At 34.9% G+C, this 24,405-nt stretch overlaps 1 protein-coding gene across 2 annotated transcripts in view; it reads left to right on the forward strand.

Moving 5' to 3' along the window:
- Positions 1-24,405, forward strand: part of Glra3 (glycine receptor alpha 3) — a 159,629-nt gene that overhangs the window by 103,756 nt on the left and 31,468 nt on the right. For both annotated transcript variants that reach the window (XM_036166467.1, XM_036166468.1), the window contains exons 6-7: positions 17,524-17,661; positions 21,456-21,670. In XM_036166467.1, the coding sequence (XP_036022360.1) occupies positions 17,524-17,661; positions 21,456-21,670 (353 nt within the window). The remainder of the gene's footprint in view (positions 1-17,523; positions 17,662-21,455; positions 21,671-24,405) is intronic.

The raw sequence follows: 24,405 nt of genomic DNA on the forward strand, positions 1-24,405 counted from the left end.
ATAATAATATAAATTCTATAACAGTATATGAATAGTAAATATGTATGTAGTAATTAGTATATAAATAATAAAATGGTTTACAGTATTTCATAAAAAGGAACTAGTAGTAAATATAGAATTTATTTCTAGAACTATGTAATATATATTAAAGAAAGCTCTCTTTTGAAATCTCTCCTAAAGAAAATTGAAAAATGTATCTGCAAACTTCATAGTCTTACAGGAGAGTCTTGTAGTGAGGTAGAGTTGCCACTAGATGGCGAACAAAACTCATGGGGGAGCATGGCCCAACCCTTGCATCCCCACCTAGCTGTTTATCTTCAGGACCTATAAATATCTATTTCTTTGCTATTAACTCTTGACTTTAAATTTGAAATAGTTCATTCTGTAAGTGTCTCTTAAATATCAAACATTTTTATGGATAAAATGTCAAAGCAGTTGAAAATTGGGGTATTTAAATAGTAAGTTATGCAAGTGGGGGGGCTAAGCAATGAAAAATGTCTAGCAGCAGTACATTCATTGGACTCTATTGCAACAAAGAAAAGCAACCTGGGGACAGTTGATTGTGTATCTTGGTCAATGTTAGGACATAGAGAAACAACACTCATACACACACACACACACACACACACACACACACACAATTGGTGAAACAGATCACAAGACAAAACAGATCATCAGTGCCATGGTTACTGAAAGCTATTCAGAGGTCAGAGGGGAACTTTCCAAACATTAAGGAGCAAAGAAATTATTTGGTATTTGTTTATTTATTTACTTATTTATTTATTGCATATGTGTGTATGTCTGTGCCTGTGCAAACACATGTGTGCAGGTGAATGTGTACATGTGGAGGCTGGAGATGTCAAATGTCTTCTTCAATTGCTTGTCTACTTTATTGCTTATGTATCTTTAGCTAGGAGCTCACTCACTTGACTACTGGAAATTCAAAAAATCTCTAGGGATCTTCCTGTCTACCTCCCAGCACTGTGCTTGAGGGCACACTCAAATTCTTATGGGTATGTGAGGACTGAAATCAGGTCCCCGTGTTTGGATCACAAGCACACAACAATGGAACCATGAGCTTACAGCAGATGCTTTGCCTCACAGATTATTTTACTGAAGAACCAAGATTATGCAATAAGTTCATACTATTCCAAGAATAGGAATAGAAAATGGGGAAAAAACAGGACAGTGTGGTTCAGTAATTTTAGGTATTTGGGAAACTGAGGATTATGAGTTCAAGGCAATCCTGAGCTACTTAGTGTGTCCCTTTTAAAAGTAAGAACATAAGAGAGAATTTATGACATCACTCAGTGGTAGACAGAGCACTTGCTTAGCATGTTCAAGGAGGTCCTGGATGAAAATTCTAATAATCTCCCCCACAAATAAAACAAGAAAAAAGAAAAAGAAGAAACAATGGGGAATGAATGTGGGAGGAACAGGAGCCATAGAGATGCTGGGTAGAGTGTGCAGGAAAAGGTTCTGGGTACCTGTGAGTCAGAGCTAAAACAATCATGTAAGTAGGATAATGTCAAACACACTAAGAAATATTTGGAATATATGAAAAGGAAATATTTATAGGGCTGTTAATAAATGCAACATTAACATGTTTGTGGTTTGAGATATTTAGGTCTACAGTTAAAGGGAGTTAGGACTGAAGATAATTATTAAGAAAACATGTGAATTTTGGCTCAAGAAATCAGATGAATTTACTGAAAGAAAGCAAAATCACTACAAGAGCCACACCCTTAAGAAACCTTTCATCTAGACGTTATTGGGAAGAAATTCTAGAAAAATGTTGCCACAGATGACAAATTAAACTCAATGTACCTCAGTCTTAGGAGGTATACAATGAATGGAATTTAAAGAATGGGAAACAAAACCAGTGTTATCGTTGAACAACCACCATGATAAGAATAACGAGCATCAAAGCTAAATTCTACAAACCCGGAAGAAGATGGGGTGATGAGCTAGCAGGAGCAAAGAGTGAAGTTTGGTAGTCTATGAATGTTATTTGATAAAGAGATGAACAAAACCACAGCATTTGAGGGACAGCTGAGTTGTAGAGCTCAGAGCCACTGTGGTTGTGTGCACAAGACCTGCACAAAAGCAAGAAAGTTAAAGATTCCAGCTCGGGTGGGGGAAGGGCCATCAAAGTCTCAAGCCTAACTGGAGAGTTACTAGTCCTTGAGAGTTTCTGAGAGAACAATAGTCAATAAATTTTTGAAAAGTAGTCACGAGTGGGTTGCCCTTTCCTCAGTGGGTGACCATATACTGTGGGCAGCAGTAATTAGACTCAGTGGGTCAATAGTAATACTTCTTTTAAATATTGAAGTTGAGAGGGAAATGTGTTTAGCATTCTAGGGGAGAGGAAGAAGGGGGTGAAACAAGACACATTGTATACATGCATGAACTATTCAAACAGGAAATAAAATATTATTAAAATAAATAAGGAAAGCTAATCACACTATTTTGTGGGACCCAGGAGCTGGCACACAAGGTCTTTCACTTATCTGGCTTCTTCAGAACATTTCCAGAGACATCGAAAGCCGAATACAGGAAAACAGAGCTTCTTGCCACTTCCTGTATTTGATTTCTAGCTTTTTATTCACAGCATAAAAACACTTTTAAATTTTCCCCTCCTGCTGGTAATGCCAGTTGTCTGTCAAGGAGGACAGGCTCCTTAATTATCATCACAGCAGCAAAACTTTAATCCTGTGCTTCGTATCCAAAGACAACATAGGGACAGGACATTATGGATGGGGGGTATTTACATAAAGACCAATTGGTGACAGAAAAGTAAAATGAAGAAACAACAACAAAAAAGCCACTGCCGAAAGATCAGCCCTGAAAACATACATGTAACGTGCAAGTAACATCATATGGATTCAAAAGGTTATATTTAGGAATATAACACACACACACACACACACACACACACACACACACACACACGAACATATACACATATACATGTGACAACAATTAATGAAAAAAGAGGCCAAGAATTTGAAGGGCTTATGGGAGGGCTTGGAAGGAGAAAAAGGAAGAGAAAAATATTGAAAGTAAATTACAATCTCAAAAAAAGTTGCACAGAGTAGTAAAGAAATATATTTTTTTCTCAAACATTGCCCTAAATCAATAAAAAGCATATTTTTGAAAAGGTGGAAGGGGCTTGAGAATCAATTTAGAGAAACCACTAAAAAAATTTAAAAAAAAAAAAAAAAAAAAACCTTCAAAACATACTTTAATAGGATTTGGGGATAGAGATGTCTAAAAATAGACTATGCTTTTGTGCAGCTTTGGGATAGAACTTCTAAATGTGGAAGTGTTTTATTATTGACATTGTCAGGTAGATTTTATAGCTGGGTCTGATATACAGATTGCTTATTCAGGATCTTAAGCTAAGTTTAGTTATAAAAATAATAGAGCTTGTGGTTGTTTTTTTACAATTATGTCCTAATAATTTCTACTGCTATCCAAACTCATAATTTAGGAGTTTGGATTAGGTTTAGGATAACATTGTGCTTTTTGTTTGCTTACTCAGACACAGATGGTTCTCGTTTCCAAAGTATTTCTTACTTAATCTCTGTAGTTATGATGTGAGTCAGGAGGAAAAAGCTCTCTCAAGACAAAAGTATTAATGGGTGAATGTGTTACTTGTAAAATAAATTCCAATTTGAACTTTAATGATCCCACCCCTCACAAAAGCCGTGACTTTTGTGACCTCTTTACTTCATATCTTTGTAAATTGGACTTTCCAATTACCAGATTTTGCAAAAATAAGGCAATACAATAAAAAACAGAATGCAGCCACTGGCTTATAAAGTGATGTCACAAATAGTATTATGGTGTTAAATCTTTCAAATATATTACCTGCTTTAATCATAACCACAACTTAATGAAATAAGGTTATGTAGTAATATTTTGCTTGTGCTCTAACAAATAAGTTTGCCTGGAGATCAGGTGTGGAGCTAGCCACTAGTTAACCATAGAGGACAGGCTGTGATGGCACATACCTTTAATCCCAGCACTTGGGATCTCTCGCCTTTGATCCTAGTACTTGGGAGGCACACAGCTTTAATCTCAGCACTAGGGAGGTGGAAACAGGAAGTGATATGACTGGGCAGAGAAAGGAATATAAAACAGAAGGAGACAGGAGTTCACCCCCCCCCCTTTTCCAAGCTGAGGAATTTGTGAGGTAAGAGGTAAGTTTAGCTAACTCCTTTGTCTCACTGATCTTTTAGCATTTACCCCTATATGTAACTCTGGGTTTTTAATTATTAAAACCAATTAGAATTCACACTGTAGGTTTATTTTTATCTTAAAGATAAGCCAACAATGCTCAAAGATCTTGTCTTTCCAAATGGCATAAAACAATAAAATAAACAGAGCAAACAATGATTTAGAAACTCTCAAAGTCATGATGCAAGCATCAGCCATCTATCTGGTGAGTTCTACCTGTAAACTGTGACTATTATAGTTTTCTCCACAAGCTATCAATACCCAATACTGGTAAGAAAGAGTTGGCTTATATTTTTCCTATTTCCTCTCTTCTTGGCTATTTTCCCAAGTGTTAAAATTGGCCTCAACCGCTAAGTCGGGAGCCTCCTCTTGGTGGCTTTGTCAGTAATTCATCCCATGAGCATTAGCCTGCAGCAACCACTTTTGACTGGAACTGTATTCCATGTAGCTCACTAGAATAAACACTAAGTCTCTACCCTTCCCTTTAGTTAAAAATCGTCTTGTTGGGCTAGCTCGTCATCCAGATACATGAACTGCACACCATTACACATTTCCCAAAGGAAAAGCCTTAGAAAACTTGGCAACAATACACTACAGATATTTCTCTTTTGTTACCCTTGAGATAAAATGCATTTTTACCAGCTGATGGCCACCTAAACCATCATCAATGACTGGTGATCAAATCATCTTGAAATTCTAAGAATATTATGACATATCAAATATCTATCTAAAAATTAAGTGTCTCTATAGTCAGTTAGCAATACAGGAGAGTTGATAACACGATTATGGTGTCATATTTATATAACATGGCTTTACCTTTATGATCCCAAACTAGGTTCCTACTGGTTACCACTTCTTTCTGCCTTCCCACCTGCAATTTCTTTTAATTTTGTTGGGATTCAGTACTTAGCTCTGCTATCACTAACTCAGCACCTGCCACTTAATAAACCTAATAAATAAAATAAAATAAACCGTATGTAGTTAATTTTGACCTTTCTCAGATGCAACGTCATATCTTCTATCTGACCTGTAGACCATCCTCCTTTCTTAGAATATTATATTTCCTCAGAGGCAAAGATGAAAATGCTTGACTATCTGTATACTTTTACTCGGTCACTTCTGCCCACTCTTTTCCATGTTTACTTCTCTGCTCCCCAATCACTTGCTACATTGTATTCCTTCTCAATGTCTTATCTGAAATGTTCACATTTTTTACTGATGAACCATCTAAATCCTTTCCATGGAGTTAGGAGACAATCTTTCTTGCTCACCAGTGTTTGTCTCTGTAATCCCAGAGAAGTTAGGATAATGCTCCGTCTTTACAGTCATTAATATGGAAATATCTTGCACAGGGCAGCGAAGTGGAGTGCAGTTGAGTTCATGTTGAACTCAAGGATTCTCACAAATAAGAGCACCAAGTCCCTGCCTGCTCTACTTCCTTCCTTATCCCTGTTACCTAGGAAACCGAAAATGTGAGTGAACTCCTGTCATTTTCCTGGTGCTCCTTATAATCCTCCTCAAGCTGCACCAAGGCCTTCTCCACAATGTGATTTTCTCAGTTCTCCACACTCAGGAAATTTCCCTTTTCCTTTTGATAATTTTAATGTCTATTTTAATTTATAAAGTTGTAATTTGTGTGTGTGTGTGCGCATGAGTGTGTGTGTGTGTGTGTGTGTGTGTGTGTGTGTGTGTGTGTGTATACTAATGCAGACGTACTTAGAGAGCAGAAAAGGAAATCAAATCCATTAGAGCTGGCATTACAGGCATCCAATATAGGTGCTGGGATCCAAACTTAGGTTCTCAAGAAGAGTAGCAAGTATTCTGAAGCACTGAGCCATTTGTCCAGCTCCTAAAAATTTTATTTATTATTATGGTGTGTGTTTGTCATGATGTGTCTGAGGTATATGGCATTGATCGCTCTGCACTGGACAACCAATAAGGGAGCTTATCCCTAAGAGAGGCTAGTTTTCCTTTTTCCAGAAGTTGTTAGTTGTCTATAACTCCTTGTCTGAGGGTGGGGCCTCAAAAATATTTCTCTCTTCCATGTTAATGTACCCATTGCTATTGCCATTGTTCTGGTCTTCTTTATACAGCCATTTCTAGGATGGACTGTTTCACTGAATACATGTGGATATTCTGTCTTTTACAGTCCTTCCTCTGGCTCTTCACCAATGTTCCCTCAAAACATACACAAAGGAGCTGTGAAATATATGTATCCACTGAGGCTAGGTTCCTCAAATTGGTTAATTTCTGTATCGTGTCCGGTTGTAATTTTCTGTGATGGTCTTCATTTGCTGTAAAAAGAGGCTTGGTTGAGGGCTGGTAGCTACACTTACCTAGGAGAGGTGGCTTGTGTAGATTTAAATAAAAAAGGCTTTGATTGTAGTAAAGCATATGCTTTGATTGATTTTGTACTGCTAAAACAAAATCTGCATAGTGGGTAATTTCAAATAGACAGAAATATATTGTCTCCAAGCCCAAGGTCAAGATACCAATATCTAGGAGGATCTTGCTATGGCTCAAAACCAAAAGGGCCAAGAGACAAAGCCATGCTGAATGTCTTTCTTAGAGCAGTAGTAATGGCACCTTTGAGGATAGAGATCTCATAGTCTGGTTATTTTTAAAATACTCATTTCTCAATATTGTTGTAAAGACAAGTGGCTTCATGCATTGCATTTTAGAGCTTAGAAATTTCCCAGTCAGGAATCATATAGAAACAGGGCCAAGGAAGGTAAAGTGCCTGCCTGATGACCTAAGGCCAGTAACAGCGATCCATGCAAAGGTAGAAAAAGAAAACTAATTCCACAAGATTGCCCTAGCACCAAAGATCACCTGCAATTTAAAGCATTACTGTCTTTTTCCCTGTGATTCTTGAGTTTGCTATTTTCTCTACTCAAAGTTGTCACCATTCATGCCCATTTTTAGTTAATTCTCCAGGTAACTTTAGTCCCCCCCCCATCCCCCGCAACTCTATTTTCTTTCTACTCAAAATAAATGGCCACATACAAGCAGCCTCTTCCAAGTTTGGGTAACATTCTCCCTCGACATGACTCCACAGTACAGTCACAAATACCCCTTAAGCCAAGGACTCCACTGGCATCTGCCAGAGGAATTCAAGGGGGAAAAAACCCACACAGATGCCTGCAAGTCTTTTGTTAAGAATTACATGACTTTTCTAAATTTATTGTGTGTCTCTTTTGTAAGACAAGTGAGCTGCATTAGATGCTACAAAGGTCACCTCCAATCTCAGAGTCCACAAAATATTTAGATACATATACAAGATTATAAATCTGATAGCTACAACTAAAGAGGTGTTATCTAGAGATGGTAGAATACTCACATTATGGATCAATAAGAAAATAAAAACCAACCAATAAGTAAACAAACACCCTATGAGATGTCTGTAATGATAATTAAGAGGAAAATAGAAAAGCAAAAACAAATGAAAATAAGTAAAAAAAAAAAATGTTGAAATTTTGGAGACAATAGTCTATTTTTTATAGGCATACAAAAGTGTGACTGAAGAGTGACATTTTAGTGAGTTAATGAGGTAAACTTAAAAAGTTCCATTCAGGAACTGTAAAAACTGATAGCAATGCCTTTGGCTACTTGCTGTCTACTTGTCCCATTGGGCAACAATGTCCAAAGACTCCCATTACTAGGCTCTTTCTAGTCCTTTGACAAGAGTTGTCTTCACATTCCAGAGAATTTCAGAGTCTTTGCAGTTCTTAAGAAATGCCTGTTCAATTTTATGCACTCTTAATAGTCCCAAATGTCCTAGTCTTCAAAATATATCTAACATGGAACATCTAGTTCTTAGAGATTTGTTTGTTTCTCTCAGGCTGGGTAAGGCTTGAGATGAAAAATGCATGGCAGAAATGAGAAAAATATAAGATAAACACTCAGCAAATTGTTAGACTTTGAAAGGTTTAAAGGAGTTCTATGCCATTTTAGAATTGACTGAACTCTGAAAGAACTGTAGATTTAACATAAGAATTACAATGTGCAAGTCCACAAATACTTTCTACAATATATCTTTATATATAAATACAATGAAATTAAACTATCTATAAATGATACAATATTTTATAGAGATAGAGATTGTTTTCCTGAAGTCAGAGTCTCATAATTCTTTCCCACATAGTCATTTTGAACTCAAGAATTTTATGTGAGAATAATTGGGACACAAGAAAATAAAACCTCCTTCAATATAGTTAACATGTTCATTTGTAATTAAACTTCTGTAGACAAATTGCTAAACAGTCTTATTATATAAAAACCCAGAGCCAGATATTGAGGTGAAAACCTGGGAGATCAGTGGAATAAGAAAAGCCACAGCTAACCTCACCTCACCAACTCAGCAGCTTCCAAGGAAACCTACTTCCTGTATATCTATGCCTATATGCTTTCCTATTCTGCCATCTGATTTGCTCTCTCTGTCCAGCTACATCACTTCCTCTTCCTGCCCAGCTCTGTCACTTCCTGTCTGTCTGTACAGACCTCCATGGTTAACTAGTGTTGGAATTTAAGTTTTGTGCCACCATGCCTGGCTCTGTTCCCAGTGTGGCCTTGAACTCACAGAGATCAAGACAGATTCCTGCATCCCCAATGATAGGATTAAAGGCATGTGCTACCATTGCCTGACTTCTATGTTTAATATATGGCTGGCTTTTTCCTCTGATCACCAGGCAAGCTTTAATTATTAGAGCACAAATAAAATATCACCATATTTCCCTTTTTTGTCTAAAATAAAAAAAATTATAACTAATATAAGAAAAACTATATATAATAGTTACAATAACTATATAAAATATATACAATAAATACAACAATGTCCAGTCCATTTGCATTTGACAAATTCAGTGAAAATATTCCATTATCTATCCTATTTTGATGAATCTAAAATGTACCTAGTTCACTTTCTATCCTATCTTGTATTATCAACAGAAAACTATCTTATGATGTCTTTCAAATTTATACACTTTACATCTCTTAGTGAGCTTCTTTTCTGAATTTCTTAGCAAGAAAAACTACTATAACTATCTAATCTTCAACTCCCTTAGAGACCCAGGAAAGAAATAATATTACCTAGTAAAACAGGAAGTAAAAACAAGCAACTTCCAAAAAATGTGAGTGGCGCATGCCTTTAATCCTAGCACTCGGGAGGCAGAGCCAGGCAGATCTCTGTGAGTTCGAGGCCAGCCTAGGCTACCAAGTGAGTTCCAGGAAAGGCACAAAGCTACACAGAGAAACCCTGTTTCAAAAAAACAAAACAAAACCGAAAAAAAAAAATGTGAGTTATGACAGAAACAGCCAGGTGTCTGGACAGTAACCTGAGGTTTCTCTGCATTGTTGGTGCATCATCATTGGCCTACAGGTTTAGCATATCTGACACACTTATTTATGAGGCAGGATGTATGCAAAGCCTACAGCTCGACCCCACATTCAGTGCAAGTATTGAATGTACCAGATAAACTTGAACTCTGCCAGTGTCCTGCCATCCTGTAATGATTCAGGATTTTTAATTCTGGAAATTTCTGTTATTTGCCCTGGCCTCAGAGGATGCCTATTGCCAAAGCTGCAACCACACTTGTCTTGGAAAGGATTGACAGTCATTTGTTTGTGTCCTGCTTGTCCATTTTGGACAGCATACTGTCAGCAGTCAATGCGAGGGCACTTTCTTGCCCAGTAGTTAACTTTTGCCATAGTGAAAGTCAATTCTATTTGCAGTTTCATCAATGCACATATCTTCTCTGAAGTAGATTGGTGCTGCCAGGAGCAGACATGTCTCATAGTAATAAACAAAAGAAAAAAAAATCTATGTTATTAAAACATTTTAAATGCCATAGTCTATAGATCTCTGAAGGGTTTGAAGATGACATATCTATCTAAAATATATCTCTGATTGACCTTGAAAACATACCTAGACTACAAGTTCTATTGTAATGACTAATTACTAACGTTCATTTCCTTACATCCTGATATTTGGTAATAATAACTTTCAAGGATTAACAAATTGCATTACATTGTTAAGTGAACTGTATAGGTACAATATCTTTAACAAGATTAGAAATATACATACAGAATTTTCTAACAAAATCAATTTCAAATTTGTATCAATATACATAATTTGTATACAATACACAAAAATCCAATCCAATGTAAAATACTTAAAACTAGTAGTTGCTTTCTAAAAGTAGATTCAATAATCAACCTTTTTATCTGGCTCTGTTCTCAGTGTGGCCTTGAACTCAGAGATCAAGACAGATCCCTGCCTCCTAAATGATAGGATTAAAGGCATGTGCTACCATTGCCTGACTTCTATATTTAATATAGTGGCTGGCTTTTTCCTCTTATCTCCAGGCAAGCTTAATTTATTAGAGCACAAATACATAAACTTTAATCTTTAATGTAACTACAATTTCTATCTTCTTCATGAAATGTAAGCATAATGTATCCCCTGGATATAAAATCTTTATATCCCAAATTAAGTTTTTATATTTATCTATTACAAATCATCATATAATTAGGAATTTGTGGACAAGAACTCTCCTCGACCCCCACCTCTCTCTCTCTCTCTCTCTCTCTCTCTCTCTCTCTCTCTCTCTCTCTCTCTCACACACACACACACACACACACACACACACACACACACACAAATATCATGTAGATATACATTATAACAAAATTGGGTAAGTAAATAGGTGTGTTAATGATTTCACATGTGATAACTCTCTCGAATAATGCTGGCACAATTTAAACCAAGTACTGTTTTGAACTTCTGGTTCAGTTGCAATTTCAATGGTTAATTAAGACTCATTTCAACAACTAAGTCTTGCTGGTGTGACATTTTCAGTGATTTGAAAATGGTCTAGCCTAGAGGTGTTTTAGTACCCCAGTAATTCTCACAATAACGTATTATAAACTCCTATAAACCCGTACTTGTTTCAATTATTACCTATTTTGGTGTGTAACTTAATTATTTTGAGTGAAACAGAATTTTACTTCTAATTACTTGAATATTTTGTGACACACGGTTATTTTTCCTTTAGTTACAGCTGATGTTATATGCCCTGGGTGTAAGTCATCACTCATGTTTTGTCTTTGGCAATACTCTTCTTTGGTTAGAGTTTTCATAAGAATGGAAAAGTATTAATTGTAATGTGGCAAATTACAGAACACTAAATAATTTTCACTAAAAGCTATATTTTATTGCACTATGTATTAAACGTCAGTTTTAGTGTCTGGAATCTGACCAATACCATGCTGCTTACTTCTCCTTAGACTTCTCCAAATACATTATAATGTTAGGTATTTTATAGTACTCCAGTTTGTAGAGTAATTATGTTACATTTTTATAATTGAATTTTCTATTTTTAATCTATTCAATCATTTTAAAATTGAATTGTATAGCACTATGAATACTATTTCAGGACACTCTTTAAATACTTTCTGAAATTTGTCTCCTTTTTAGCATCAAAAAAAAAAAACCCTTCTCTTGAACTATCTTAGATTATGTCTTTGAGAAGTGAGTAGTGATATTGTGAAACATCAAACATAAGAAATCTCAAAAAGATAAATGCAGCTCATTTCTAGTAGCTGCTCCAAACACTTTGAACCACTAGGTACTGGCACACTGATTTAGGCTCACGGTGGATCTCTTTGGTGTGGTATGAGGCCTCTGAGAAAAAGTTTTTCATGTATTTGAACAGTCCTGAAGCTTTGACCTTCTACAGTCACACTGAATTGCTTTCCCACCACATGAAGTTTATTCCAAAGAAGTAGGCAGGCAGTGTCTATCTGTATTGGCTCTACTGCAAAAACCCAGCTCACCACCACACCTTTTTCTCATTAAAATGGTCTAGCTCAAGGTCAGGTCCTTTTCCAATTTTAATGGAGATCTCCTGGAAGAACTTTTAACACTGTGTGTTCAATCTATATCAATCTTATGAAATCTTGAGAAATGTGAATAAAATGATTTTTCTGGTTGGCATTTAAGAAGACCACAACTCTGTATTTCCACCTTGATGCCAAATAGCAAGGAAAAAGCTAGAGTAACTCTAGTCTTCAAAGTATTTGTTAAGATTAGTTTTAAGTCGGTAATACCAGAATGCTTCAGAGAAAGTAAGTGATATTTAATTTAGCAGACTTCCCAATTTAAATGAAACCACATGTGACACTATGAGTTATGGAAAAGGATTTCAAATCAAATGCACAAATCATAAAAAGAAATCTTAGTTAAATGCATTTTGACATAGCAATTGTTCCTTGTCAAGTCCATAAAAGTGACTTGAGTAATATTTCTCCCAGCAAAAATCAGCTTGTGCCAGGAGTGGGTATTTTCTTCCCTTTGTTTTTTAAAATCCAGATGCTGATTAAGAACACAAGAATTTGCAAACTAGAACAAACTAGAAATACTTTTCTGTCTCTCTCCTAAAAACTTTTGAGACAGCTAGGCCAAATGCTTTTCTGAATTACCTTTAAAATTAATTTTAAAAATAAATGTTCATCAATAAATCTCTAAGTTCCAATTGAACTTAAATATATTCTTAGCCCAGAGTCTCCTTTTGAATAAACATATTTCTATTTTGTATATGTTACCAATATCACAAAACTTTATTTCATTTTCATAGCACACTGTTTCAAATGCACATATAATTAAACCTAGAATGTTGTAAATAAATTATTATGTGTGTGGTAGTTATACAAAAATGTTATTGTTTTAACCCATAAGTTTAATAGCATAGATTATACCTCAATTTAAAATCCAAGTAAATTTTGTTTTATTTTAACAAATATTTACTATGTTATTATTATTACTATAATTATTATTATTGCTTCTGTGTATGTTCATACATGAGTATCTATGCAGGTACAAGCATGCTATGGTGCAGGTCTAGAGGTCAGAAGATGACTTTTGATAGTTAGTTCTTGGCTTTTACCTTGGGTTCCAGGGATAAAAATCAAATCCCCAGAGAATAGAATTACCTATACTCACTGGGCATCTGGACCTAGATTGTATTCTGATTTTCTAGGAATACAGAAAATTTCCATTATCATTTATTAGAACATTTCCATGCTGATTTAAAGTGTAACTTTTCCCTTACGACTCCCTTCATTGTTCTGATTCTGAGTTCTATTTTCTGTGGCAGTTCTCTACTTGATCATTTACAGACTACAGCCTTAGTTGTCTAGATTTTCATTTTCTGGCAGACTGTCTACACTGTTCTCCCAACTGTCGAGGTGGTTTGTGTTTTTGTACTTCAGATTAACTACCAGTTGAGGAGCACAGTAAAATTTTCATTAAAGTTGTGTTAATGTTGTGGATGAATTTTGGTAGAGAAGTTTCACCACAGTGCGCACCTCTGCACAAGGCCATAACATTTCACTGTTCCTACCTTTCTGTCTTTCCATCGTTATCTACATTTTACTTTTCTTCGTCAGCACATGTTCATGTCAACTTTAAATGATGTGGTGATATTTAAAGTCTTCATTTACTCAAGATACTGCAGTGAAAATATTTTTGTTTTATTTCTTTAGAAATAAGAAGAGGTGAATAACCTATAGTAGATAAAGTAATGGGAGAAAAGATCATAAATGGGATGATAGGTGAATTCCCAGTAATAATATTGGAAAATAGAAAATTTTTCTACTGTCTAATGTGTCTAATACACAAAAATCCAATCCAGTGTAAAACACTTAAAAAGAAGTGTTCAGAGTGAAATAATATGGAAAGATATCTATTGGTATGGTCAAGGACTTCCCCTGAAGTAATATGGTGGTCAGGAGGGTCAGAGGGATACTTGATAAGATGGCAAAAGCTTCAGAAAGTTAGAGGGAATTGGAAATGAAAGTGTCTGTGTAAGGTTTCTCTTCAGATTTTCTAAGAGTCATTCTGCCATCTCCCTGCCAGGTGGCCTGAGTCAAGACAGGCAGTCATCTAAATGACCTATGTCAATATGGCATGTTGAGTTAGATTAAGTGAATAGATGAAATGTATAGGTGAGATCTTCATTGAGTAAGTGGGAAAAAGATAAACAAAGAGACAAACTAACCAAAAGTTCTTTTAAAAAGTTGTTTTGATTTATTATTGTTGTGTTCCTTGGAAATAGTCTAGACTCTAGATGGTTCCATAGAGTCCCATAAACTCAGAGCTAGAAATTTCAATTCTTAGCTCATCTACCAAGGGGTTTAAAATAAAGAGCTTCCATATCCTGTTGTTTGGAAAAGGATGAAAATTATCTTAGAACAATGACTGAAAGCTAATTCACTGGCAATAAATATTCCTTAGAGGTTATGGCTGAAATTGTCTCCCTGTTGACATGGTAACAAATGAGAACATTCAAAGCACAATTGTACCCATCTCAGATGTTACTGGATGCTAGGGCCCAGCCATAGAAGAATGATCTTGTATCCTGGAGCAAGGTTAGAAAAACCAGCCATACCACATGTATCCAAGAAGCTCTTGCTCTCAACATCTGCTAAGGGACCTAATCCTTTTGCTCTTAGGAGAAGAACTCATCATCCATATGCTGATTACTTTTAAAAGCAAAAGAAGGACAAAGAAAACATTTCCACTATTGTTCTCACATAATGTTATTAACTAAAAGGGTTTTATATTGGTAGATAAATAAAGTAGCTCTAATCATATTTTAAATCATTTCCAAAGTTAAAATTAAATCACAATCATTTGGAATCAAAGTTGCAATATTTGTTACTAAATTTAAACTTCTCACTGTCTATTGATCCTGCTGAATCAATATTTTTCATTGAGAAAAATAACATCTTGTTGACTAGGAAAAGGAAAAACCAAAGATATCCTAAAAGACTGAAAATTAAGTTGTTGAATAAGTTCAGGTTAAAATCTTTGTTCCTTGTGTAAATTATTTTTCATTGTGATATTATTATGCAATATAAGGCAAATAAGTTTATCACCTTGTTCTCATTACCCAATTTGTTTCCCTTAATATTCTTAAGCTTCTATAAGAATTTGTTAGCCAAAAGAAAAGGATATAAAAACAATTTGAACCCTGTGGAAGAGAATCTATTAAAGTTTGTTGAAGGTTTTCTGAGGCAATAATGCCATACGTTTCCTTCGAACACATATGTTACTCAGAATAAAGGAAATGTTCTTTAAACATAGTCATCTTATTTACCATCCACTTTCAAGCTTAAACCTGCTGTGAGTTGTAAATAAATACAGTAATATGGATGTGAAATGTCCCTTCATCGACCGTGTGATGTGAATAGTTATTCACCACATAACAAGCTATATGTGCTCTTATAAACTGGATGAGAGAAAAATTAGAGCTTGGCTTTGATGGAACTTCAGGCAGCTAGTTTCTGTTTCCAGAAGATTTTACAAAGCCTTTATTATGTCAAAACTGAAAAAGGTTTAGCTTACCTTTTTATTCATCTGTCTAAATTGGGGCAAAAAATCTCAGATATTTTGTCTTCTGTGATTCTTTGTATGGATTGTAAGATACATGTCTCATCTGACAGCAGATAGGATTTGAGCTTATCTTACTGTCTTTAGATCATTGAGAAATGTGCATTTGTGTTGTCTTTAAGCAGAGTGTGATCTATAATGCTCATATTAAGGGATTTATGAATAAGAGTGAATCATTCTTGCTTGGCTGTGGTGACACATGCCTTTAATTCCCACACTCAGGGAGCCAGAGACAAGCTGATCGTAGTGACTTCGAGGCCAGCCTGGTCTACAAAGTGAGTTCCAGGACAGCCAGAGTTACCTAGAGAAACCCTGTCTTCAAAACAAAACAGCAACAAAAAGAATCAATCATTATTTTATTACCAATCCAATCATTATTAATTTCATGTTTCACTGAAAGATTTTCTAGGATAAGTAAACCAACCACTAAGTCTGGAGCAGTGGTTCTCAACTGGTGGATAGTGACACTTTTGAGGTTGCTTATTGGATATGCTGTATGTCAGATATGCATTGTGATTCATAACAATAGAAAAATTACAGTTATGAAGTAGCAATGAAAATAATTTTATGGTTAAGGTCAACACAACATGAGGAACTGTAATAAAGTGTTCCAGTATTATGAAGGTTGAGAACCACTTGTACTTAAATATCTATTTTTTGAACCAAACTTCAGACATGGCACCTTTAAATCTGTATGACCATACAGATGCTACCAAATATTTCTTGCTCCATAATGAACTGAGACTCGAGACACTGATGGTGCCTGTGAAACTTGTCAGCCAAATCCTAGGGCATCTAAGCACACTTGTTCACTGACACTTTTCACCATGGTCTCCTCTACCCATAGACCCCACACCAGAGTGCCTCTGCAATTAGACCAGATTCCACTGTCTCTGGAAGATTCTGAAAGAGAGTGGAGAGTGATGAGCTCCCTTCTTACCCATTGTCTAACCTACACAAAAGCTGTACCAAATCACTGCATGAATATTGCTAGAAACACCCCTGTACACAGCTCCAAAGATAGGAGTAACAACGATTTAATCAGTTGACTTAATTCAGGAGTCACATCATGTTTCCTTTCTCCTTCTAAATCTATGGAATTGACTGATGAGAACAGTAGCAGCCCTGTTCACATCACTTAGACTCCACCATGACAAATAGCACTGGAGCATACATTTCCATAATTTTCCTTCAGCTAGGAAAGATAAAATTCTGTTCATATTAAGCCCCTCCAAAGCAAAATCTGATACTTTAACTTAATAAACATTTGTGACTTATTGAAAAACTCATTTGTAAGTCTATGCTGAGCTCATAACCATGTGTCAAACTACTTGAAGTGTATGTTTTATCAAATAGAACAACCCTGCACTTTCAAATTATTTTGTCCATGTTGGGAGTTGGGACCCAGAAGCAGGTTATATAAGCTGAGATGATTAAAGCAAGAAAGGCATAAGGCATTAATAGTTTCCCCAGAGATATTTATACTTTAATTCATTTTCTAAACAGGGATTATTTGGCTTTATTGGGTATTCCTGGAAATTAAAGGTAGTGGAATAATGTAAAAAAAAAAAAAATGCTGAATTAATCCAAGAGCTTTCTATCCCCATGAAAGAATAAATACTGCCATCCATGTTGTGTTCTTCCAAGTGGACTTCATTTTCTTACATCGATGTTGATAGACCTTTGTGAAGTGAAATCAGGAAATACACTATTCAATTGAAGACTAAGTTTTAGTGAGCCTCTCATTCCATGTGACTATACAGGAAAGTTCTTATTGCTTATATTTGAATGTCTTCCTTTGGCTACAAACATTTCTATAACATTTTGTCTAGTTGGGTACACAATGAATGATCTCATTTTTGAATGGCAAGATGAGGCACCAGTACAAGTGGCTGAAGGACTCACTTTGCCTCAGTTTCTGTTGAAAGAAGAAAAAGATTTGCGATACTGCACTAAACACTACAATACAGGTAGGGACTGAGTATTTTTCTCTATGGTTATAATTTCTCATCTTACAATATACAGATGGTTAAAATTATAATGTTGTGTTAATTTTAACTTCTTTAGCTCATGTATACAATGGACAATTTCAAAATTTATGTGTGCTTTCACTCACTGATTCTTGTCATATTTGATTTGTATGAGTCCAAAGAAATGCTTGATGCTCAGCTGCACTTGAAAATTCTTTATGGAACAACACATATGTGCGTAATGTCATGTTTATAAACATGTTTCTTTATTTCTATAGGAAAATAAATTAAACTATTTTTAGAAGTAAAGACTGTATACATTAACAAAATGACTTGCTTTAAGTAATTACATCATTTGCCATATTTTCATGCATTCCAAACATTTTTCCTATTTTCTATTTATTCTACTATTTTTATTGATCTCTATTTTCAGTTACTTCTTGGACTGATAGGGGAACCTTGTGTCTTGAGAAGATACCATATTTAACAACTAAAACTGAGGGTTAACAAACTCAATGTGGTATTTGTAACCTTAAGAAGTCTATTCACTTCTAACTGTCGTTGGCTAATCCTATAAACCTACTCCAACTATAAATACCATTAAACTACCCACAAGTCAAGCTTCCACCTAGAGAGGTGTGCATCTGGCCTGATGCTGGCATGCTAACATCAGCCATTCTTTATATGTTATAATGGTAAAGCAGGATTTCATTGTGACCTCAGCATTTCCCAGAATTGGAAGCTCTGTTTTCCTCCCCAGTCTCCCATAACTCCTTAACTAACTCACAATATCTAATTTTTAATTAGCATTTTCAATTCACAAATGAAGATGTTACCTAACTTATGAGCAAATTCAAGGTTAACATCTAAGCATAAAATTAAAGACTGACAAATCAATAGCAATGTCCTTGCCCATTTCTCTAAGGACAGAGAAACTGGTAACTTCTTTTAGGATATATTGAAAAGATTTCTAGAGGTAGTATATGGCAGTACACTAGTTTCCTCAGACTGTAATCACAGACTACCACAAATTTCATAGATTAAAACAACAGAATTTTATTCTCACGAAGCTCTACAAGCTAAATATAAAACATAAGGTGTCAGCAAAATTATGTTTACTCTAGAGACTCCAAGGAATGTTCCTTCCCTGACATTTTCTTAGTTTCCTATTTCTGACAGCTCTTGGCATTTGTTGATTTATAAATACATCACTTTAGTCTCTTTCTCAATAATCACATGCTGAACTCTGCATGCATCCATGTCTCTGCAGCCAAATATTTCTCATCTTACAAGGACACTGGTGATATTAGAATAGGGTCCCATTAATACAGATAAAGAATTCGTTTTAACTTGATTATATCTTCAAGTCAATGTTTGTGAATAAAGTTAAACTCACAGATTCTCCAAGGATGTGATTTTTTTTTTAGAAGGACACATTCAAAAGAGAACATAGATGACTCTGTAGACATCATCTGGTGGAGAATTTTGATGATACAGGATCAGGAGACTCATCTTAGCAGAAAGTACATGTGCATACTGTTATATTTTGGCTCACATTTATGAGTGCTTACGTCAAGCAATTAATTGGGTTGGAATTTTCTAGAAGACCTAGTTGTCTAATATTTGTATAATACAAAAGATGAAAATATGCCCAAAGTATCACTGCTCAAAATGATATAGAAATAGCTGGTAATGTTTTTATTCACATATGTGACTAATTTGTATCACACTTTAAACTTCTTTTCATATTATGCCTCCAACATACAAGATTCCTATTCTAATTGTTTTCCAATGTAGGCATATATATCACACATTCCCTCTGCAAATAAAAGAAAAAAAAAGAATATGCGAAAACCCTCAGTTATAAATGCCCAGTTTTCCAAGGCAAATAAAATTATTGAAGTTATTCGTTTTTTCAATATAGATGAATTGCATACCTGGGGGTGATGGCACATGCTGTGAATCCCAGCACTTGGTAGGCAAAGGCAAGATGATCCCCATGACTATCAGGCCAGCCTGGTCTAAATAGCAAGTCCCAGGCCAGTCAGCAGTCAGATCTACATAGTGAGATTATATCAAAATAAACAAACAAAAAAATCAAAAGCTACAGCAACAACAAAACCTAAATTGCACAAATCCAAAAGTTTACCTCCTTCAGGATTATGTGATACATCTCATGTGAATTCCTCTTTAAAAAAAACCTCCTCTTTTCCTGCTGTTGCTTAACACATTCATTTTGTTATGCACGAGTGATAGTCTCCTCTCTTCACTGTGGCCCAATGTTAACATGTTTTTCCCTTCACAACCACATTAAAAAATGCACATGTGCACAAACTAGTATGCATACCTACATATATAGTTATATGTGCCTTTAGGTACAATCATAATACTTGCACATGTGTATGGCTTCATTTTCCAGCCTAGCAATATTTATAAAGTGCTTTTAAAATAAATACACAGCGAAAGCTTGTGTTTTCCTTGAGAATTACATGAAACCTGGAGAACTTAAACAAATGCTAAGTAAATGACTTCCACTTTTGTTGTGAGATTACTTAATGGATTAATATTGGTATAAAAATACTTCAATTAATCTTACTCTATGTCATTTTCTTTATAGCAAAACTTTTAAATTTTATACTTAATAATACTTTAAAAATCAAAATAATTTCAGATATGACAGAAGTCTTTAATCATTCCATTGATAAGTTGACTGAAGGATCATGTATGGCTTACACAAGGTTCTGACTGCTACATATTAAAAAGTGGATGCCTCTGTCCCCAAATCTTGCAAGCTATTATTGAAATTTTAAAGTTCAGACATCACTTCTCTTCTCCTCCAGAAGCTTGGTTCATTTCTACCATCACTTATGAGCTCGTTTCATTAACAGGAGCTCTGCCTGAGACACCCCTTACCACACACTAGCAGTTTTCCCAGTCATGTTTTTTGATATTTTTTTCCTGTGGGTCATATCAGAGAATGATACTTAAGGAGTATATGAGCTTTTTAACATCACCCTACTCAAAATAATAGACAATAACACCAAGAATCAAATCACTTAGAAGACCATTTATTTGGCGAATTGATAACAAAACAGTCAAAATAAATGAACAGAAGTAAAACCAATGGATAGATAGAAATATTAATGTAATGTTGAGTCAAACATTCATAACCTTTATTTGCATAAACAGAGATATATAACAGAGGCGCAAAGGCATACATTTATACAATGAATATAACTCATTTATTTTTCAGTGTGTTCTAAGATTATCTCAAAAGTTATTGATGGAAAATAATACATACTTAGTTTTTTGTAGTATTGTTTATGGAACCACTCATCTCCATTTGCATTTATCTCTTAGCACTTAAAGGAAATATAAAGATCTCTGAACCAAACAGCAGCTGACTAAATAAGTATATGGAAGTGCCAGAAACAGAAAATATAGATAACCTTTGTATACTAATCATGCATTGTTCAATACACCTCCAGACAAGTGTTAGAAACTGAAAAAATAAATCTGTGAGAACTTTGGCAAGTATGAAAATCTATTTGAACATGAAAATATAAATTACATACTATTTCCTGGAAGAGTTCACTCCCTAGTCACACTGTTTCCAGATGCAAACAGAAAAAAAATATCTAAAAGAAAAAACCCAATTTGAATGTGTCTTTTCATTTTAGTAGAAATTCATACATTAAAATTATTATGAAAATTAAGTCACATTTGTTGGCAGAAAAAAACCTGACTTTTAATTGTTGTGGGCTTTTTTTTTTTTTTTTTTAATGAACAACTAGGAAAGTTTACATGCATAGAAGTGCGGTTCCATCTTGAGCGGCAAATGGGCTACTACTTGATCCAGATGTACATTCCCAGCCTTCTGATTGTTATTCTGTCTTGGGTCTCATTCTGGATTAACATGGATGCAGCCCCAGCTAGGGTAGCTTTGGGCATCACCACTGTGCTTACTATGACCACACAGAGTTCTGGATCCCGGGCTTCCTTACCAAAGGTAAGTGTCCTGAGGGGACATGCATGTAATGCGTGCATAAAAACGTTGTTGCTAGATTGGTCAAAAACTCATTCAGTATATTCATTATTGATTTTTAAAGCATCAATTCCTGCAAAATGAAGCTACTGGAGGAAAATATTAAGTAAATTAGTGATATCTGATACATAATGTATAATGGTTTCCTATTACTGAAATGCCAACAGTCATCATACGCACCATGGAATTTTTCTGTATCTTTATATTTAAATACTTAAAATACATTGAAAAAATACTTAAATTTGTACACATGGTAACTTTAAATGCTGGCATAATGCATAGGTATGTCCAAATATACCCACATAGAGAACTTTTTCATACAATTTCTTTAATATATATTTAGAACATAAACTGAGACACTGAGAGCTGTATGCATTGATAATGTATTACAAAATTGCTTCCTGGAAAACATTATAGTAATTACTCCCCATCAAGAACTGTGGCAGATTCCATAGTGTTACAGCCTGGTTTCCATTACCTTGTGACCCTACCTTCTGGCTCCCGGCAGCTGTAGGTCAATAGGAAAGAGTGCTTACCCAATTTGAGTGCATTCTAATAGCCCAGAATTAAACCATTTGCTCTGTAAAGTTTGTAAAACTTTCAATACCTCTCTCAGTAAAATATACTGAAAGATAAGTATGAGCTTCTGCTTATCTATGTGTCCAGATAGAAACAGAAAATTAATTTCTTCTTATAAGATGATCTCTACAAAGTATCTATTATCTAAAGCTGTGGTTCTCAACCTTCCTAATGTTGTGATCCTTTCATGCAATCCTTCATATTGTGCTGATCCACAACCATAGTTATTTTATCGCTACTTCATAACTATAATTTTTCTAGTTATAGAAAATGGTCTAGTTACAGATCATTATATATACATACATATATATGATATACAGAATATTGATGTGAAACTTCCAAAGAAGTCATGCCCCACAGGTTGGGAACCACAGATCTAAAGAAAGTCTCTAAAGTTTCCAACACAATAACCTATTTATTCTTAAAATAATGAACTTCACCATAATAAAGTAATATTAGTTTATCATGAACATTTGATGTTGTACCTGCTACCTGAGGTTAATTATAAATGTATGCACAGTCCCCTTAGTGTTTTCTATGAATGTATTCTGGTTCAATTAATTAAGTTAAAATATGTGAGTAAATACACTTTGGTCACAAGATAATTATTGCAAAGGTTACATAAGATAGAAAGAATTGGGTGTTGAACCAAGTTTACCTTTCTCAGGAAGAATTGATGATTGTCTTTCAAAATAATATCTTCCTTTAGTAACACTTTATTATAACTTTTAAATAGTCCAAATCAGTTTGCATTTTTATAATATACAACCCTTGTGAAAAATTACAAACTTGCTTATTTGTTTAACCTGATTTTCAATGCTTATGAGTTTGTGTATGAATATTCTAAGGAGTCTGGGTGATAGTAGAAACTCCATGGTCAAATTATAATGGAAATTTATTCATATTTGTCTTATACCTGAGCTAACTGGAAATGAAATCTTACTTGATGCATGAGTTAGTTAGAAAAAAGACAGCCTATGCACCATTTTAGGAGTTCACAGGTTTTGTGGGGTGAGGAAGAAAATTATTCAGGACCCAGGATGGGACAGGACTGAGAGAGTTGAAAGGTATGAGTAGAAAAATCAGAAATAAAGAAATCAAAAATTTAAGATGGTAAAACAGGGATACAAGTGCAAGCAAAATGGAGAGGCCAGTCTGAGACAGCTTTATTCTCTATATAAAAATAAAATAGGGATTGTTTAAAGGCATCAATTTCATCAGGATTTCAGAGAAAGAAGAAATTTTCAGTTAGGAGTTCAATTCTACATATTCATTTTCATAAGACCACTCATTCTAATAATACAGACACTGTCCCACAAGAAATTTAATTTCTACCTACAGAAAAAATTCAATGGTAGTTATGTCATAAGACAAGACAAGGTTGACAAATTATCTCTGACATGTTATAAATAAAGAACAAGAGATTTAGCATATTTAATTAGACATACTAAAATTCAGAAGGTCCAACTCTTCTGTGTAAACAACAATCACTAACATACTGGATCAGTCTACTCAAAAGAACAGAAGATCTCTTGAAATTAGAATTCTGATTTTGGGGGAGGTTGTTTGTATATTTGTTTGAGGGCTAGTAAAGTAAATAGATTAGATACTGAGAATTCACCTATACATTTAAAAACAGTCACCTAAAAGAACAGATTCCCATCTGCTGTTTGAAATCTCCAAGAGCTCACAAAAGTCAACCTTGGCACTGTGATATCCACCATTTTCCTACTGCTACAAACTAGGAAGTAGAAAACAAATTTCATTTAGGACTTACAATAACAACAGATTATTAAATAACAGGAAGAAACAATACATCATTAACTTATGATAATTGCTTAGTGTTTAACATAGACTCTATGCTAGTACATCTCCAGTATGATAGAAGAAGCTTGGAAATTAGTCAAGACTCAGACAAAAGAATCTTAGAAGATATTTAGGCAGTTCCTTGAGATTCTTCTCTAATATGATCAATTGGATTGGGCTTTTGTAATGCCATGCTAAGTCAAGCGTGTCATGTTCCAAAGCAAGAAGGTACATGTGGTCCATTCATCAGAATTTGAAATTAGTAGCACTTTGGCAGTACATACATCAATTGGTCAGAAGAGGTGTCACGTGAA

This window comes from Onychomys torridus, chromosome 17, assembly GCF_903995425.1.
Source record: "Onychomys torridus chromosome 17, mOncTor1.1, whole genome shotgun sequence".
In the NCBI taxonomy this organism is placed as follows: Eukaryota; Metazoa; Chordata; class Mammalia; order Rodentia; family Cricetidae; genus Onychomys; species Onychomys torridus.